Below are 19,656 nucleotides of genomic sequence, written 5' to 3'. Positions count from 1 at the left end.
AGGATGATCAATTTTGACATTGAAATACATTTTATTAATAAAGAGTGTTGAGATAAGCATACCAATTTAAATACAAAAATGTTTTTCAACTCGACAACCATTACACTAAAACAGATTTGACAATTTTATTCACAGGAACTATATAGTTTACAAACAATTTAATTAATATTTCCTCTATTTATTCCTCCTCTTCCTCCCATTGCATGGCTTACACCTGTAAAAGGAAACAATAAGAAAGAAAAAGAATAAAAAAAGAGGAATGCTTTAGAACAAAATTTCTTTTCTTTTTCTTTTTGGTACTGAGGATTGAGCCCAAGGGTGCTTAATCACCGAGCCACATCCTCAACTCTTTTTATTCATTATTTTGAGATAGGGCCTTACTAAGTTGCTTAGAGCCTCACTACATTGCTGAGGCTGGCTTTGAACCTTTGATCCTCCTGCTTCAGCTTCTTGGGCTGCTAGAATTATAGGTGTGCACCACCAAGCCCAGCTAGAACACAATTATTTCTTCTCTTTTTTTGGTGGGGGTAGGTACTGGGGATTGAACTCAGAGGTACTCAATCACTGAGCCACATCCCCAGTCCTATTCTGTATTTTATTTAGACACAGGGTCTCATTGAGTTCTTAGGGCCTTGCCTTTGCTGAGGCTGACTTTGAACTCGAGATCCTCCTGTCTCAGCCTCTCAAGCCACTAAGATTAATTAAAGTAATGTACCATTGTGCCCGGCCAGAACACAATTATTTTCATTAAAGTATCTAAGCACCATGGATATAAAACTGTTAGTCCCACATGCTTAGTGGAAATCATTAGAATACTTAGATTAATATTTTAATTATATAATTTCAATCTGATAGTTAATCAGAAGACATGGAGATATTAAAATTTTACATTTTTGACTAACCACAACAAAGACAAAAGCTTCATTTGTTGTACAGCATAATTATTTTACAATATAAAGTAGTGATGTTACAAATGAACCCTATAATACTAGATTTTTCAAATCCGACTTCAGACTTAAGGAAGAAATTAACAAAGAATAAACACACATTCCCTTTTATTTCTATGGTACATACATCTGTCTAAATTTACCTCTCTGTCTGTTAAACTGACGACCTCGGACACCTTGTCTCAGTGTTGTCTGAAGTCTCACTCGTCTGAAAGGCTTTGGCTGACTACTGCTAGTATCTAAGAAAACAGAAGAAAAGCAAGTTAAAAAAACTTGTTAAATTTTTAAGAAAGCAGTTACAATGGCAAAAAAGTTACTAAATGAATACATGGATAAAATAAAGATGTGTCCATTAGCTTTCAATATTTAAGTTTGCTTTTTAACAACAAAGGGACATTTAACAAACAAAAAATGTTCAAGTAAAACAAAACAAAGCAACCCCTCCCCACTAAATTATAGCAAAAAAGAAAAGGTCTGACTTTTTTTCATTCATACCCATCTATCAGACATGGTAGTAAATGCAGGGAGTACATTGTAAAACAGAATGTAAGGTGCTGCAGAGACAGATCATTATTAACACAACATAAGTCCTATCTGACTCTACTCTTTTTTGAATACCTTCAATCCAATTATTAGTAAATCCTGCAAGCTCAAATTTAAATATATATCCTAAATGGGACTACTTCTCAAAAATTTATGTCTGTAATCCTGTCCAACCCATCTTTCTTTATCCTGAATTACTGAAATAGCCTCCAAAATTTCTCCTTGTTTCTGTTCATTGCTCATTTCAGTTATATACTGCAGCCAAACTGACAGTCGATCACGCCATTACTCTATGTGAAGCCCTTTGATAGTTTTCTATACCCGAGAACCCCAAGGCAATCACAAAGATCAATTTGATCTATTCTCCTCACCCCACTGTGTCTCCATTCTGACCTCCTTGCAGACTCTGAACACATCAGACACTACTTAATGTCTTATAAATTTTGCATCTGTGATTTATTTTGATCTCAGAACACTCTTCCTCCAACCACTGCACAGCTTTGATCCCCTTCCCCCTTTTTTAGGTCTTTACTAAATCTGTCTTAGTGACACTTTCTATGAAATTGCCTGGAATATGGCAGACACTCAAATATTTATTGACCAAATGAATAACTGCTTGGATGGGGAAGTACAGTTTACATTATCAAAGAAATTTAAAGACATCCTAATTTCATAATGAACAACATATTTTCTCAGAGAATGAAATCTTAAAACTAATATCAATTCTACTACTGAGAAAAAACAATTGTCATAGATCATCAAAATATAATTTGGGAGTACAGAACCTCAGTAATTTTGTTAATTATGACAGCTACATTTTTTTGAGTCTTCTGTGTACAAAATATTGATTTGTATAATTTACATTCATTATTTCTAATTGTGATATTTCACAATAAGACATCCAGAAATTTAAAGCAGGTTTGCCATAAAATTTGATGTTTCCATGGCAGTTTCAGGATTCCTGCTTTATATAAAAAATTTAAAATGAAAATAATCAGGGTGGATAGAGTATTATATTTCTTAAATAATACAGGTGACTCCCTGCCTGAAATTTTTGAGATAGATATGCTACTATAATGTATATTTAAGAGTGAAATCTGCAGAGCTGAGCTTCTTGAATTTGCATCCTGGCTTGTCTATCACTTACATGTGACCTTGAGAAGTTATTCAATCTTCCTGTATCTCCGTCTCCACATTTTTAAAACAGTGGGTTTTATACCACACTGGGTTGTTGTGCGAATCAGAAGAGTAAATATTTGTAAGAGACTTAGAATACTGCCTGAAACACAGTCATTGCTCAATAAATGCTGTTTTTTTTTAAATTACAGAAATACCTTATTACAGAGATGCATAATCAAAAACATAAAAAGCCAAACTCTGTAACCGTTTACTCCAGTAAACTTCAAACATATTTTCTAAAGCAACAAAGCCCCCACCCTTCAACCATCCCTATCACACCTCATGCAGAACCCCACTATGTAGAACAAACAAAAATGAAGCAAAATAAAGCTGCTGGTTCAAACAGTGGCAGTAGGTCTGGAGAACTTGTCCTTAGCACTCTCTCCAGTACATATGTCCCCTATGCCCCTGGAGCACCTCTAAGAGACCCAAAGTTTCTATAGAACATTATGGTGAAACGTGAGTGGGTCCACAGAAGCCATGTTTCTGATTATTAATGCTGGCATACTAGAATAATAATAAATATAAACCAAGTTCCCTTTAATGATAATAAAGTTGTACTGTAATCAAGAGCAGTGACTTACCTACAGAAGAACTGGAAGGAGGATCCTGGCTGGTGGAAGGGAGGTCTGACTCATCAGATGCCTGCACAGGTTCTTCTTCCTGCTGACTATCAATTTCTAGGCCTGCTTCTGAACTAATACTATCAGAAAAAAAAAAAAAGAAACAAAAATTGATTAGAAAACATAAAATGGATTCTGGAATGTTTCCTAAATTTTTCCTAGACTCTTTTTGATACTCTTTTTTTAACTAAAAATCACAGATTCTGTTAGTAGTCATATACATTTTTTAAAGGGACAGTGGAAAAATGAGCTATTTTCCTCATTCTTTTTCTCACTAAGACAAGGACATGTTCTAATTTTAGTTTTTGTTTTTCCTTTTCTGAGGTGGGGGGGCAGTTAACAAGGATGTTTTATATTTTTGACACTTAGCTCTCACATTGACAATCAGCATTGATAATCTATTATATAGATTTTGACAAACCCCAAAATACTTTTTAAGGAAAGCAGAGTACTAAAATAATTCACAAGTCATAAGTTTTATCAATATACCAGTAAACCACCATGGGCTGCCGTTCCGATAAGACAGGTTATGGGGATGTGAAATTCTTTGCTCAATGGCTATAATTCCATCTTTCTATCTCATTCAAAAAACAAGTGAGGGAGATAGAGTGAAAGAATAACGCTCCTCCAGTTTCACATCTGCAAATATTGTACAGTTATTAGTAAGAATTTACCTGAGAGACATCTCTGAGGACTGTGTGCCAATGCTGAGAAATGCTGGTGAGATGTAAAGAACATGGGGCTAAAATCAAGGCTTCAACTCTACCTAGCACCAGCTGGTTACCCAGGAGTACAGCCTAAGCAAATATATTTTCACACAGCTGAGTCTGATCTTTACCATTTATATTAATAAAAAATAATATTCTGCAGGAATATTGTGTAGATTGGAAATGACATATATAAAGTGGCCTACTGGAAGTATGGAGTTAAAATTAACTAGTGCTCTCAGTAGCATCTGTAACCTCCTGATAATCAAGTAGAGATTAACACAGATCTGTATTATACCTAAAAGACTAGAATTGGCTTATCTGAAATGTTTCAAAATAAATCAAAGTCCTAGCTTTTCCTCAGGAAATCTGGGTTCTACTGCTTCTTATACTTCTGACCATGAAGTAGTTGACCTTTTTCCTTTTATAAAGAACTAGGTTCCAGCTTGAAAGTTAATTTGTCTAGGCTCCTTTCATTAAATTACTCTACTTCCTTTGGATTAAAAAAAAAAAATACCTGCCATCAAATACTTCCTTTGTAAAGACTTCTTTATAGCTGATGTGTTAAAATGTTGTAATGTCTTGAAAACTACCAGAAAATCTTTAAATTTTATGAAACCAGTATTTCAGACACCAAAGTCTAAAAGCTCGTAAATAAAGAGTGAGAATTATTTGAGAGCCCACTACTAAATGGAAAGTGAGTCATTTCCTAATATTCCCAATTTTCACAGAAAGACTTCTTTCTTGGAGAGCAATTCAAGCAGCTATATTAACAGAAGGGTACCAGTACTTTTAAAGAAATATTGTTTTTATTTACATTATGCAATTTTCAGGGAGATAACAGTCTTAAAAATTGCCTCCTATAACAATCTCCAAGTTCTAAATATACTTTTATATCCAAAATAGCCTTTCAAAATATGTGATTCAGTTTATTTTTTTATGTAGTAAGACAACATTGAAAACTGAGCACAACAGATGGTTTCCTGGCTAAAAGAAAGTAAACGTGTAGTCCAGTGGTAAGAGCACTTGCCTCGAAGGTGTGAGGCCGTGGGTTCAATCCTCACGTACCACATAAAAATAAGTAAATAAATAAATCTAGATATTTGTGTCCATCTACAACTAAAATATATATTAAAAGAAAAAAAAAGAAAAAAGTAAACATGAAAATGTAGTGAATTTTAAGCAAGCAAAAACAACAAAACAAACTTTTACCCTTCAGATTCTGCTTCCACAAATACTTCATCTCCATCATCACCAGCTGCTGTTTCATTTGATGTAGATAAAGTGCCCGTGGATGTCGTCACCATTGGAACAGACTGAGAGGCATGCTCTGAAGCATCAGAGGTGGTACTCTCAGTAAATACAGTCACTTTAAAAAGAAAAGAAATTAAGATCTTAACTTTGTGGTGTATTACATTTTAAGCCAAATATGCTTCCATGTTACCAATAAAACATAAAATCTACTAATCTGTCTTTGATATCTACCTGGGGCTGCTACTTGTAGAGGAGTAGTGGGAACACTTCGACCACCAGGTTCTTCTTCATGAGCTAGGAAGAGGGGTGTTTCATACATTCCTAAACCTAAAGATAATTCTCAGTATTAATGAATGAAAAAACATAAAATTGCCAAGATAACAAGTATTTAGGAAAACAAAAACCAGAACTAGCAGAGATGCAAAACTTTGTAGAAGTATTTAGGAAAACAAAAACCAGAACTAGCAGAGATGCAAAACTTTGTAGAAGCTCACAATCTAATCACTCCCTCTAGCAAAAGCTGAGCTCTCAAAGTTTTAAATACTCTATAAACACATCCATTAAACTCCCTAGCACTGAAAGTACCTTTAAACAATTAGCCAAAAAAAGAAAATATCTACTTTGCTAACACATATTTGGAACAGCTGGCAAAACAAATTCATTTTGAGGTCAAAAGCACAGAAAATTAAAATATAAATGTTTCCAAACTTCTGATACGACTTTGTCAAAAGACAAGACTATGTCAACAGATTTATTTGGAAAAACAAGAAGTAATGCAATGGTGACTAATGAAAATGTATATATGTATTTTATGAAGGAAATAGTAAAGTATAAAATAGAAAAAAATAAAAAAGTATGTCATGATTTGAAACTTTCAGAATAATATTTCTTGACAACCACTGATGTTCTCACAACAAAAATATTAACTATTTCAATTTGGGAATTTTTAATGTTCACTTGATCTAGATTTGATTTTAAAAATTGGTGCTATGACCCAGGCACAGTGGTGCATGCCTGTAATCCCAGTCTGCAGAGGCGGAGGAAGGACAATGGCAAGTTCAAAGCTAGCCTCAGCAATTTAGCAAGTCACCAAGTAACTCAGATCCTGTCTCCAAATAAAACACAAAAAAGGGCTGGGGATGTGTCTCAGTGGTTTAGTGCCCCAGAGTTCAATCCCTGGTACCAAAAAAAAAAAAAAAAAAGTTGGTGCCATGTTCTATGTATGCTTTTATAAAAAGAAATAAAAGATTTTAATAACTATATTTTAGAAAATAAGCTAATGTTGTGTCTATTAGAATACATCTCATTCTTTTTGTCATTTTTGAAAGTTGATTCTTATTTTTATTTAAAAACCATAAGCTCAAATAAATATTGCTTTGCAGTGAAATATTTAATGAAAAATATTAACAATAATTATAGTGAATTTTTTAATATTTGATATATCACTAGTAACAATGTAATTAACTATAAACAAGCCCTCACATGAAGCATTCTGTAAAAGTTTGTACACTTCAGAATAAACTCAAAATATGTCCAGTACTGGAAAACATTAAAAATTCAAGACATCAATAAAAGTGCTTACTTTATCATGACAAATAGGTATGTCACATCATGTCATAACCTTAAAGGGTTGATGACTAAAAAGAAATACATCATTTATATCCCCTTTCTATTAGACTTGACAGTTGAGACAAATAGATCTTTCATGTGAAAACTATGATGGCAAAGATTTTCCATCATAAAAGGAGTGTGAAGTTGACATTGTTATTTCTTTTGAGAGGACCAAAGCCATCTATTAATCTGGATCCAGCAAATGTTATGGTACAAATATGAAAGGCACAAAAGCCACTGACAAATTGCTGGACTGTGATTTCCCACTCAATCCAAAATGTTCTTAACAGTTTCAAACAAATTAATTTTAATGTGTTCTCAACTATTAACTAGTACTATGTTAGAATCTATTCCTCATTCAAACTGCAAGGTATGAACTATCATCCTCCTTTTTGCTAATGAAACTGAAGGTCAACTAACTGTCTTAACTAACTGCTAATAAGCGGTGATATTTCAATTTTAAGCTGTTTCTAACTCCCAAAGTCTAAGAAGTCCTAATATACCAAGCCACATAAAAATCTGAAGTTATATGAAGCTAATAACACAATTTCATATTGGAAGAGGCCTGCCATGTTATATGACATCCTTAACAACCAGGTAACAGGTTACAGTATATGATTTTTATAAGGACTATAGATTAATCCCTTATGTTGGGTCATTTATTATAAAAGCAGTATTATGTTTTACCTATTCAAAATGCTAGCTCACTTTCCAGAAACACTGTGGGTTGTATGGATTCTAACTGCATTATAAGGTAATCAATTCTCCCAGTGGCTCAGAAGGCTGAGACAGGAGGATTGAAAGTTCAAAGCTAGCCTCAGCAAATACAAGGCAGTAAGCAACTCAGTGGGATCCTTTTGTCTAAATAAAATACAAAGTAGGATTGAGTATGTGGCTTAGTGGTTGAGTGCCCCTGACTTCAATCCCTGGTACTTCCCTTCCGAAAGTAATCAATTCCAAAATAACATACTTCATATGTGATTAACTACTTTGGGTTGTGTTATTCATATTTTGAACTTTAAAAAAAAAAATTAATTGAAAAAAATTTAGTCATGCATCTAACTAGGAATATTACATGTACCAAACTGTAAATATGCTGCGATCCTTACAGCAACTTCAACGTGGGTGGTAGTATCTGTGTATATTTACTGGTTTAATTAAATTCCTGAATACTTCCCACATGTATGACATAGCACTAGAAGCCAGAAGAGATATGAATGTAAAAGCTAGTCCTTATGCTAAAAGAAACTGGAATTTTGTTGAAAAGATAATATTTATATGTAAGGCAATATTTAATAAGCAGTAAGTATATAACTTTCTCTGTACATTAGCATAGAGGTTATTTAGGTACCAACTTTTAAAATATTTAAATTTGCTTTATTTATTTAAATTTAAAATACTATACCATAATACCTTAGTACTAAATATAGACAAATCCAGGAAATCTAACGGTTTATGTAGTTATTTACCTCCTTGAGAAGCAAGTTGGCCAAGATCAGAGTGACTAGAACTTGTCTGTGGCATATCTTCAGGTGGCCCAAACCGGAACCTAGGAACACCAGCTACCTGTGGGGAACTAAATGGACAAAAACTCATTTAAGATGAAATTTAAAGTTACCTGTTAAATTGCAATGGTGGAAAGAATATAGGTAAAAGAATGAATGTCAACAAAATGGTAATAAAAACTGGTTAAAAAAAAGATGGTAAAGGGTTTCTTACTCATAAAAATACTCTTAAAATATCAGTCACCAGGGCTGGGGCTGTAGCTCAGTGGTGGAGTGCTTGTCTAGCACACGTGAGGCACTGGGTTCGATCCTCAGCACCACATAAAGATAAACAAATAAAATAAAGGCATGCTGTCCATCTACGACTAAAAAAAATTTTATATAAAAAAATCAGTCATCAATGAATTTAGTAATAATATAAACAACCTGTGATTTATTAAACTTTCGGCTCTCTTGAATTATGCTCATTTTTTAATCTGTTAGATATCCCCACGTAGATAAGTTGAAAGCAACACACACATAGCAAACATAATAAAAAGTCAGAATGAAGTTCTAAGACGAAGTTAATCTCAGCTTTCACCATTTAGTCATAGAAACATCAAGTCACCTGTCTGGCCTGTTCCAGAGTTCACAAGCTGGCTCCCAAAGTTTAGAAAAATTGTAGTATTAGAAGGCTAGAAATCTGCTTTCCCCTTATTCTATCAACACTACTATCCCCTGCCCACAAGCTAGGATATAAAAGAGTATTATTTCCTTTGCCCACTCTTTACCCTATCTTTCCTTAGCTAGCCAGCTATTTATAATGTTTATAGATAGATCTTTATAATAACTCTCTATTCTCTTTTCTGTTTGAACACTATTGTTTTTGTCAGAGCCCTTTTATTTCAGATGGACTTTAAAACTTGTCTCCACATAGTTATCCTCTTATGAAAGAACCCTGAGCTCTCCTGAGCTAATGCCACACATTTCCTGAATAACTGGACCAAATCTCTGCTATGAAAAAAGCTCCCAACTTTTACACGTTCATGTGTTGGAGGCTTGGTCCTTAGTGCAGTGATGATGATGGTGGTGGAATTTTAAGAGGGGGAGCCTAGTGGGAGTCACTGGGGGTGCTGTCCTTATGAATGAAGGCACTTGTTAATTTTCATGAGTGAATTGTTGAACAAACTTGGCCACTCCCCAACTACTACTGGCTTTCTCTCTGATCATGTGATCTATCATTATAACAAAGGCTCCTGCTACTGGAATGTTCTTAAAGTGTGAGCTAAAGAAATCTCTTTTAAGTTTCCCAATCTCAGATATTTTATTATAGTAATAGAAAACACATTAACACAAGGCCTCATTCTACTCCTAACTTTGTCAGATAATCAGACTATACCTCAGTGTCTGACATTAAAAATGTAAAGCTTTTACTTTTATTACTTTCCATAGTAAGGGAAAGTTAGTTTGGCCATGGACATTCTCTCCGAGAGGACTGCTACTGTCATATATGGTTTTTAGGAAAAAGAGTTCAGGGACTAAAGATTTTCAGAGGTTTAAGAATTTGACATACAGAAGCATGTTTATTTCCATGAGAACACTGTTCACTGGTTGGTGCTCAGAAGTATGTTAATTGAAGGGAGTCTGACATTCAGAAGAAAGGAGGCGACATGATTGATTGGCTTGCAAAAGTGTGTTAGCTAGGCAAATTGTGGTCAACAGATTAAGCAAGTTTAAAGCTGGTTCTGATTACCATGTTTTACCACATGTACAGAACAGTCATCTTTTCCAAATTTGTAGAAACTTAAATTCTGATCTTCAAAAGTATATTCTGTTATATGACTAATAACTTGAGGCACAATAAATGTGTACTTTCACCTGGAAAGCCTTTTAATTCTTTAAGAGAAGTGGTATAGCACAACAAAGGTTCTAGAGCTAGACTGCCTGGTCTGAAATCAAAAACTGTTAATTCTCAGTTGTCTGACATCCAGCAAATTAGTTAACATCTTTTGTGCTTTAGTATCCTACATGTAAAATAATAACAATAATAGTGTCTATGTTCAAAGTTATGAGGATTAAACAAATTCATGCATAGAAGTGTTAAATAAATGTTAGCAATTCTAAGACTCAATTTAATGTGGTTCCTTATTATGTCTTCTCAGATTTTTCCCATAATTGTTGGAATAATTAATTTTTCATTTGTATTACTAAAGCCTATAGCTTTTGCCTGCCTAATCTCCTAGATTGTTTAGGTTATAGTTGTAGCTTGGTTTTTCACAATACTACTACCTATCATGATCACTAATTACTAACACCTTCAACAAAATCTGTACAGCATTTACTATGTGCTAGTTAAGAGTCTAAACACATAAACATAAATGAATTAATTTATTTCCCATAACTTACAAAGGAGAAATCACTGTATTATTATTCCCTTTTGAAAAATGAGGCTGCCCACAGTAGACAACCTAAGAACTTCTTATTTCTAGGAAGCAGCAGAGCTAGGTTTTAAACACGGGCATTCTGACCTTCGAGACAATGTTCTTAACCACTGTTATGCTATCTTCAAGTTTAAAATTCTTTTTAGAAGCAACTGTGCATCATTCACCTCTGTATAATTTTCCCCAACACTATATCCTCAATCCTCCTACTCCAGTGCTAATTCGTACACAGTAGAGAACTCAACAAATAATGAAATCAAACAAAACAAATTAACAGGGAAACAGGAAGAATTTAATTAGTAACAAAATATACTTCCTTTTCATTCACTTACTGAATAGCTTCAGCAAATCCATCAGTACGATGTGGTACCACAAGAGTTGGGGTACTTGGAACTGTTCTGTCTTCATCATCAAAAAAGTGCTGCTGCTGCAACAAAAAGAGAAAACAGGAGTATTAACAGGCGCAACAGCATATACATGGACTATATGTTTTGCTGAACATATCAATCACTTTCATATGATAATGAGTACTTACCATTCCACCTATTCCTGGAGTCAACTGAAGCCCACGTCCTACAGACTGCCTTCGGGTCATCTGAATTCTCTGTTAAAAAGGAATTACACTTGTTTTAAGAAATTAAGCAATAAAACACCAAATAGTAATAGATACAGCTTATTATTATCCTGGCAATAAAATAACTGAAATATTAATATATATGTAATGATCAGGCTATTTTCTCAAGGAAAAAATGCCTCTACTCTGTACTAAAGAAATCAGTGACTTTTTAAACTAAATATTAATGGATAAAAATATTTATTAAACAATACTTAAGTTAAAATGAATTAATAATACTATCCTATTTGTATGTAAATGACTTCCATTCCTATCTCCCTAAGTGAAAATGTTAGCAGGCGTGCTTTTACATCTCAAGGTTTGCTTATATTTTGGGGTTCAAATAGCAATATTGACTTCTTACAGTTTCCCCAGTTCAAGATAATTCTAAGTTAATGGATTGAATATATTTTGTAGGACCCACACAAGATCCTATAAAACTCTATTTTCACATAATGAAGTTATTTTCAGCAATGGTATTTTAGTAGAATCTATACTTGACAGTGGTCAACTGTCAAGTTACAGGATAAAACAAAGGCTGTACATTTCCTGCTGTGTTCTGCAAAAGCCTCTAATTAAAAGATATTCAAAACTACTAAATGCTGAATATAAAGGGGTTGTGCACGTCTTCATTAATTTAAAAAGCAGAAATGCATGATCTAAAACACATGACAGAAAAAAAATGTGAGGGGAAACAGAAATTCCTTTTTAAAAAATATGTGCACTTCAAGGACTGGGGTTGTGGCTCAGTGGTAGCATGCTCGCCTAGCATGCATGAGGCACTGGGTTCGATCCTCAGCACCTCATTAAAAAAATATAAAGACAACAAAGTCCATCAACAACTAAAAACATATTTAAAAAGATATGTGCACTTCAGAAAAAGAAACCTTCAAAATTAATGGTAGTGAACTACCAAAATCCATTTTTAAAAATTAAAACCCAAGAAAATCTTTTTCAACCAGTGGAGATAGCAACAAAATTTTGTTATGAATACTGTAATTTCAGTTTATATACTAAGTGCCTTTCTAAGTTTCAATCCATTTATGAAAGTAAACTACTGCCGTGTTTCAAGGTTAGGAAATCAGATTAGTTTCATTAAAAAAATTATAAAAACATTAAAAATATATTTAATTTCCGAAAAAAAATAAATGTCCAATGAAGAGGTAATAAAAGTCAAGATTTTTTGAGGTTCATTTTGCAGAATGACTATTTGCTTTAGTACCTGAACTGGAGGTCCCAACTCTTGAGGTGGAGCATGAATGGTCAGTCGTGGGGGAAGTGGATGTGGTGGGCGTCTTGGTGACTGAGGTGCTCGAGGGGTCTGTCTTTCAGATGCTGAGGAAGGCTGCTGTTCTCTGGAAATCTCCTGGGGAAAAGATGACTCTGCAGCACCTGTATTTCCTTCACCTAAAGGAAAAGTTTATTATGAACTACTAAATTTGCCACAAAATAACTTGTACAGTCAATCATGGAAGCATAAACCTTATCATTAGAAATGTTCATCTAATATTTTTCAAAGTACTAAGTGAGGTGGGATGGAAACAAATATGGATGATTCCAGAATCTAATAGAGCCTGTACTTGTGAGTTATAGGGCCACGGACAAATTATTTAACCTTTTTGAGTCTATTTTTTTGCTTGTTAATAGAGTAAATTTAATGTACAAATAAGGTTTCCAAAACTTCAAGTAATGGACACAAACCTATGAGCCCAACACATGCTAGAGTAAACATAAAATAAATTTTGTATCCTACTGTTTTTGATAAAATGAGCAAATTAAAGGTCAGACCTCCACATATCTATCAAACAAGGTCAAATAAATTGGGGAAAAGCCTCATATAAATACTTTTCCAATTTGGTTTTCCTAAGTTTCAAATTTCAATCACCTCTCAAAAATCTAGGCCCTTTACAAACATTGTAAAAGCAACAGAATCTGTCTGCCACTATAAAAGTAGGATAAAATATCATAGAATTTAGTAATTTTTAAGTCTCAGGTCTAAAATTGGATTCACGTTCTAACATTTGGTAACTATGTGACCTTAGGTAAGTTACCTCACTTCTCTTTGATTCAGTTTCTTCACTAGTACCTAAGTCTACCAAGATTACTGTAACAATTCAAGACAAATAGAGATGCTAAGAAAAGTATTGACTAATTTTGGGTAATGTGCCAAAACCATCTATTTCCTTAATTTTACCAGGCCTATTAGCCCAATTTTGTTTGATTGGAAAAATGAAAAGAGAAAAGGAAAAAGTCTCACACAAATACTCAATGAACATCTATCTTGTGCCTTAATTGGGAAAAATGGCTACGAACACTGGCCCTCAAAAGACTTAACTCTTAGTTATAATACCTGAAGAAGAAAACAAAATTTCCCTTGATATCTCTCCAACTATGTGATGAAATAAGAATATTTTTATTTTTTATTTTTTAGTATTTGGCGTATACAACATCTTTGTTTGTATGTGGTGCTGAGGATCGAACCCGGGCCGCACGCATGCCAGGCGAGCACGCTACCACTTGAGCCACATCCCCAGCCCTAAATAAGAATATTTAATCCACAAAATGTTTAACAGGAATACTATTAATTTGTTATATAGCTTAATGCTTCTTGGTTTATTTTTCTCTTAAACAATTAACAGTTGAAAAGGTTGATTGCTCTTGTTTTACATTAATAGAAATATGCATAAATTTTGCCCTTTTAAATATCTAGATGCATATAGAAACCCAGATACAATGTTTTCCCATTAGTCTAAACATACAAGGTTTTACTGCATCACTATTACTGATTTTGGTGCAGTATTATTATCTGTAAAACCAGAAATATTACACCAGATGATCACTAATACTTTAAAGCACATTTTAAAAACAATTATACTAAAAATATTCTGTAATCTTTTAATGTGAAAAGTTTTCAGGACTCCTAGGACTTATCCATTGAAAGATTTAACAAAAGCTATACGATTCTGATTAAAAAATCTTTTTTTTTATTCCAAGAAACTATTTTTAATAAATAAATAAATAATAAAGGTGAATTTATAACTAAAAAATAGAAAATATTTTTTGTTGCAAGACATTACAAACCTCCAATATCAACAATAATCCACATGCAGCTTGATTAGACTGACCTCTTCTGGTGGTAAACTCTTGTTATAAGTTCTTGATTAAATTTTTCTAGTTAATTGAGGCAGCAGTAGCAAATGGCATTAATAATAAATTAGATTTCAAAATAATCTCACCACTGTTTTGGGAATCAGCAGCTCTCTGATTACTTTCACCTGCACCCATACTTTCTTCTGTTTCTGTACCTGGATCAGTCCCATCACCACCCTAAGAACAAAATATGATGATATAAACAAAAATAAATCAAATAAATACCTTAAAAGGAAAACCAAATAATTAACCAAAGAAAACAACAGCAAAAACAAACAAACTGACCAAACAAAACTGAAAAATATAAAAAGTTTTAGTGTTCTGATAATATGGGCCTTTCTATATCATAAGAAAAAGGCAAGTTTTCTAAGCAAGTTCTTGAAGAAAATGGTCAAAACTCTAACCAGTTACCTCAGCATCATCAGCTTCATATCCATCATTACCATCTGCACTACCAGTTCCTTCATTACTGTCTTCACCTTCATCTCCCATTCCTGTGTCATCTTCGTCATCATCATCATCTTCTTCATCTTCTTCATAATCCTAACAGATAAATCCACAAGTTTAAATAAGATCTAGGATATGGCCCACATACTCTGCACATCTTTACCACATTTAAATTGAAATGACTCCTCATTGGTTGGGATTCAGGAGTTGTCCTGTGTGATAAGTCCAGCAAACCAACAGCAGAACTGTAATGCTGCATGGAATTAGTACAATGCCAATCAATTCTGAATGAGACTGTGCAAAGATGATAGGCCAGAAAGTGTCAAGTGATTCAATTTAATTCTACCTAATTTTAAACAGAGTTGAAGAAAAATTAGTCCAGAAATTTAAAAATTTTTGTATGCATATCCAAAACTACACATATAATGTTATTATTACATATGTAATTATTATTTTAAAAAGGTGTAGAAAAAAACCCATATTGCTTTATGAATGAAAGAATCCCAAATAAGCAGCTGTCATTATAAGATTAAATCCCCAAACAAAACACCAAATTTCACTTAAAATATACTTCAATAATGATGATACGTCAATTACTTCTGAAACAAATTAAGGGCTCCAAGGAGGTAAATGGGAATGGGTTTGTTTCTTCTTTTTATTTCCAGAAATCACAGTGCTTATGAAATAAAATTCATTCAGCCACTTACAAGTAAGCTTGAGAAAAAATTCTAAATAGCTCAGCAATCATTAAAAGACAAAATTTAAAAAATTAAAGATTTTCCATCACTGGTTCTGTGATTGTTTTCATTATAAAATGTTAATATCTGAAATAATCAGGGTAAAATAAAAATAATATAATAACCTACTGAAACTGACTGAGCAATCAAAACTTGCCCAAGGATTTGAACAATTTCATCTAAGTCTTGAAAATACTGCATAATTTCAAAACCACATTTACCTCATGTTCTCCATCATTTTCATCATCATCATCTTCTTCATCATCACTGTCAATTACAATGACATCATCTCCTTTGCCTTGGCCATCCTGGGATGAAGTTGTTGTTTGCTGATCTGATTGAAGTGGTCCGAGATCTATTTGTAGAGATTGGGAAGTTTCTTCACTGTCTTCCATAGGTGTATAATCTCCCTGGGTGACTCCCTTTAAAAATGAAGAAATAAAAAATCAAATACATCTAACAGTATCAGTGAGATAAAAGTCAAAGTAAAAACTAAAGAATACTTATAAATTAGTAGGATTTTATTTTTAAAAAACGGTTTAAAGCAGAAATTGAAATATATGGTAAACATCTAATTTCTTTACTGTCTTCTTAGAAAATATATTATAAATCTTATTGAGCAATGATTTATAAGAGAAAAAATAAACAGAGATGTGTGCATATTCAAAACTACATGTGTAATATTATTGATCAGTGCTGCCTAACAGAAATCTGTGAGCCAAAAATGTAATTTTAGATTTTTTATTAGACACTTGAAAAGATAAGGAAAAGTAAAATCAATTTTAAGAATAACTTTATGAACATATACAGAATACCATTTCAACATGTAACCAATGTACAAATAAACAAATATTTTACACTTTAAAATTATTACTAAGTTTCCAAAATCCAATGTATATCTTACATTGACCTCAGTTTGGACTAGTTATATTTCTTCCAAGTGCTCAATAACCAATGTGGTTAGTTGACAGTGCACTTACTGGCCAAACTTGGAAAAAATGGGCCTGTAACATTCTGTTAAAAAAGCATTTTCCCCAAACTAGAAATAGTCTAAACACACAATGAATAAAGCATGCAATTTTTATTATCTTTTTGTTTTGCGATATTGGGGATTGAACTCAGGAGCATTTGACCACTGAGACATATTCCCAGCCCTATTTTGTATTTTATTTAGAGACAGGTCTCACTGAATTGCTTAGTGCCTCACCATTGCTGAGGCTGGCTATGAACTTGCGATCCTCCTGCCTCAGCTCCTGAACTGCTAGGATTAGAGGGGTGAGTCACTATGCTCAGCTTTATTGTCTTTTTACAAAGAAACTTCTTCCCTTCCCTGAAGTCTAATTAAACCTAAACCTTCAAACCACAACAAAGAGACAGTCAGGGCATCCCCTAACCTGAAAATACGAATGCTCTGAAATCTGAAATTTTTGAGTATTGTTATAATACTAAGTGGGCAAAAAAACAACAGAAAAAAATAATTATACACAGTGTCTACAGATTTTTGTACCCTTCAATGTCAGTAAGGAGAAGACTACCACAACTCAAGGCTCTAGCTTTTAAAAGAGCAGGTTAATTCTTAAATTTCCATCTGAAAATTAGGAGGACAGTAATAGTACCAGTGGTTGGATGGGATTCTTCTGAATACTGGGCAAGCAAATACACTTAAAATGCTAAGTATATTGCCCAGAACATAAAGTGCTCAGCCAATGTTAGCATCTGTGTGATAATTCTTTTTAAGAAGTAGTCTCATTCTACAAATGAGGCAATATAATGGCATTATGAGCAGTGGCATAAGAAAGTGACCCAAAGGGATGCTCAACAGGTAAAGACTTTATGCAAATATTCCAAAATATAAACAAATAAACAAAAAACCAAAACCTCCCAAATCTGAAACACTGCTGGTTCTAAGCAATTAGGATAAAGGGACACTCAACCTGCATCATATATTAAAATAATTATTTGCTCAATACATTTTCACAATTCTATTCTGTTATCTACTGAAATAAACTTAATCTGTCTTTTTTGGTTTAAGTACTCAGTAAAATCTATTTCATTTTTCATATAAACCAGCAATAATGTAGTTTTGATCTAAGACATTTCATAAAAATTACATATACCATAATGGAAAATGAGTAACTCATGGTGAAATTAAAAATATGCCCTAAGTGACAAATTTATTTAAGGAAAATTAATAGTTAATGGGAAGCTAAAGGGTACTTTTTTGAGTCACAGGACAATTTTAACCATCTTAAGAAAAAATACTTTTCATACAAGATTTTAGCATAATTTAATGAAGTCTGAAAATAAAGTAGAAATCCACATGCTAATTCCAAGTTGTTTTTATTTTTATGTTCTTTAGATGTGTATCAAAAGATATCATTTATAGTACCATATATTCATCTAAAGGTTTAGTTTTGTTTTTAGAGAAAAAAACTGGTAAAATTAACTTTTAAAATCAATGTATCTCAGAAACTGCAATCTATATTTACTTATGATTAGCTTAAGACAGTTCCTTTCTTTTACACAGATAAGAATGTTATAATACAAGATCTCAAGTTTATCCAGAGACAAAATATTGTTTCAAGTTTAAGAGGACATCTGAACACTACACAGACTGGGTTCAAACCCCAGTTCCAATGCTGTGTGAACTTGGGTCCATTACTTATCTAGGCATTAGTTTCTTCACTAAGGGTTGTGATGACAAGTAAATTAATTAATAAATGTAATGAATGTGAGTTAATAAATATAAATTTCTTATAACAACATTTGAATATAGTAATGAATTAAGTATTACTCTGTTAAGTATTAATAGCTAACTATTAATGATATTATTATATCTGAAATCTTACCTTCAAGGGCAGAGGGATGGAAAAAAAGTAATAATTTTTGAGTATGTGGCAGGTACTATTTTAGGTACTTTACCATCCTTAAAATGTTATAATTTTCTGACAAGTAAAACCAAAGGGTTCGTGACATGCTTACAGTCACAGTTTCTAAATGATGGAGCCTGGAATGCAACCTAGTCCTTTGTAACTTCAAAATCTATGCTCTTTCTGCTAGTAAGGCTGCTGTGCAAAAGCACCCAATGAGAGTCCAAAAAAAATGAAGAAGTGTAAAATGCATTTCCTTTCATGGATTATTTTAATACTGCAAGGAAAATAGTAGAGGACCTAATGGGGCATTATAGACTAATTTAGGACTCAATCAATACTCTTGTCCTTCCAAATAATTAAAATTGAAAATAACTTTTATTTCTAACAACTCATCACTTGGAAAAATCTTTGCTACATATGAACAAAAACATTCTTTAGTGTAAGTTGAGAACATGGAGCACAGGAGTAAATAAAGCAGAAACTGCATCAGTTTATTCCAGTAATATTTCACAAATATAAAAACAAGTTTAAAAGTCCAAATAATGTTTTATTTTATCAAAGCTAATTTCATTCATTAAAAACAACAATTTATTACTTCACGTAGGTTGTTACTTACTTCTCCAATGGAATCTTGAGAATCCTGATTGTATACTTGAGTCTCTACCTCTCCATCAGTACTTTCTTCTGCCATAACTTCTTCCTAAATCATGATGCAATTTATTAATGCCTATCTGAACACTAAATGAAGGGGTACCTGTTCTAGCAGTTCTTTCAATAAAACAAAATCCAAATCTACAATTTTATGAAGCTATATACCCAGAAATATTTGCTTTTACTTGTATAATATAATCAATCATACTATTCTTCAAGATATGATTTATGAACATTTATTAATGCATAGAAGTAAAATTTAGTCTTAATGCTTGCTATAAAATCGAATTCATTACACTTTAGTTTTGACAATATAATTGATTAGTTTTAGAAAAAAGATGGCAAATGAGTTTAAAATGTCCATGAGACTATAAACTTCCCTTGTTCTTCAAATAA

General features: G+C 32.9%; 1 protein-coding gene across 1 annotated transcript in view; it reads right to left on the bottom strand.

Annotated features, from left to right (window-relative positions):
• Window positions 1–34: 34 nt before the first annotated feature.
• Window positions 35–19,656, bottom strand: part of Tpr (translocated promoter region, nuclear basket protein) — a 59,737-nt gene continuing 40,115 nt past the window's right edge. Inside the window, exons 39-51 of the mRNA XM_076832390.1 lie at window positions 19,226–19,309; window positions 15,958–16,158; window positions 14,964–15,095; window positions 14,639–14,729; window positions 12,625–12,809; window positions 11,325–11,393; window positions 11,122–11,216; window positions 8,334–8,440; window positions 5,485–5,580; window positions 5,212–5,368; window positions 3,254–3,372; window positions 1,091–1,186; window positions 35–214 (exon numbers count right to left, since the gene is read on the bottom strand). Coding sequence (XP_076688505.1) covers window positions 159–214; window positions 1,091–1,186; window positions 3,254–3,372; window positions 5,212–5,368; window positions 5,485–5,580; window positions 8,334–8,440; window positions 11,122–11,216; window positions 11,325–11,393; window positions 12,625–12,809; window positions 14,639–14,729; window positions 14,964–15,095; window positions 15,958–16,158; window positions 19,226–19,309 — 1,488 coding nt within the window. The 3' untranslated portion in view covers window positions 35–158. The remainder of the gene's footprint in view (window positions 215–1,090; window positions 1,187–3,253; window positions 3,373–5,211; window positions 5,369–5,484; window positions 5,581–8,333; window positions 8,441–11,121; window positions 11,217–11,324; window positions 11,394–12,624; window positions 12,810–14,638; window positions 14,730–14,963; window positions 15,096–15,957; window positions 16,159–19,225; window positions 19,310–19,656) is intronic.

This window comes from Callospermophilus lateralis, chromosome 13 (genome assembly GCF_048772815.1).
Source record: "Callospermophilus lateralis isolate mCalLat2 chromosome 13, mCalLat2.hap1, whole genome shotgun sequence".
NCBI classification, from domain to species: domain Eukaryota; kingdom Metazoa; phylum Chordata; class Mammalia; order Rodentia; family Sciuridae; genus Callospermophilus; species Callospermophilus lateralis.
This window is presented reverse-complemented; position numbering and strand designations above follow the sequence as displayed.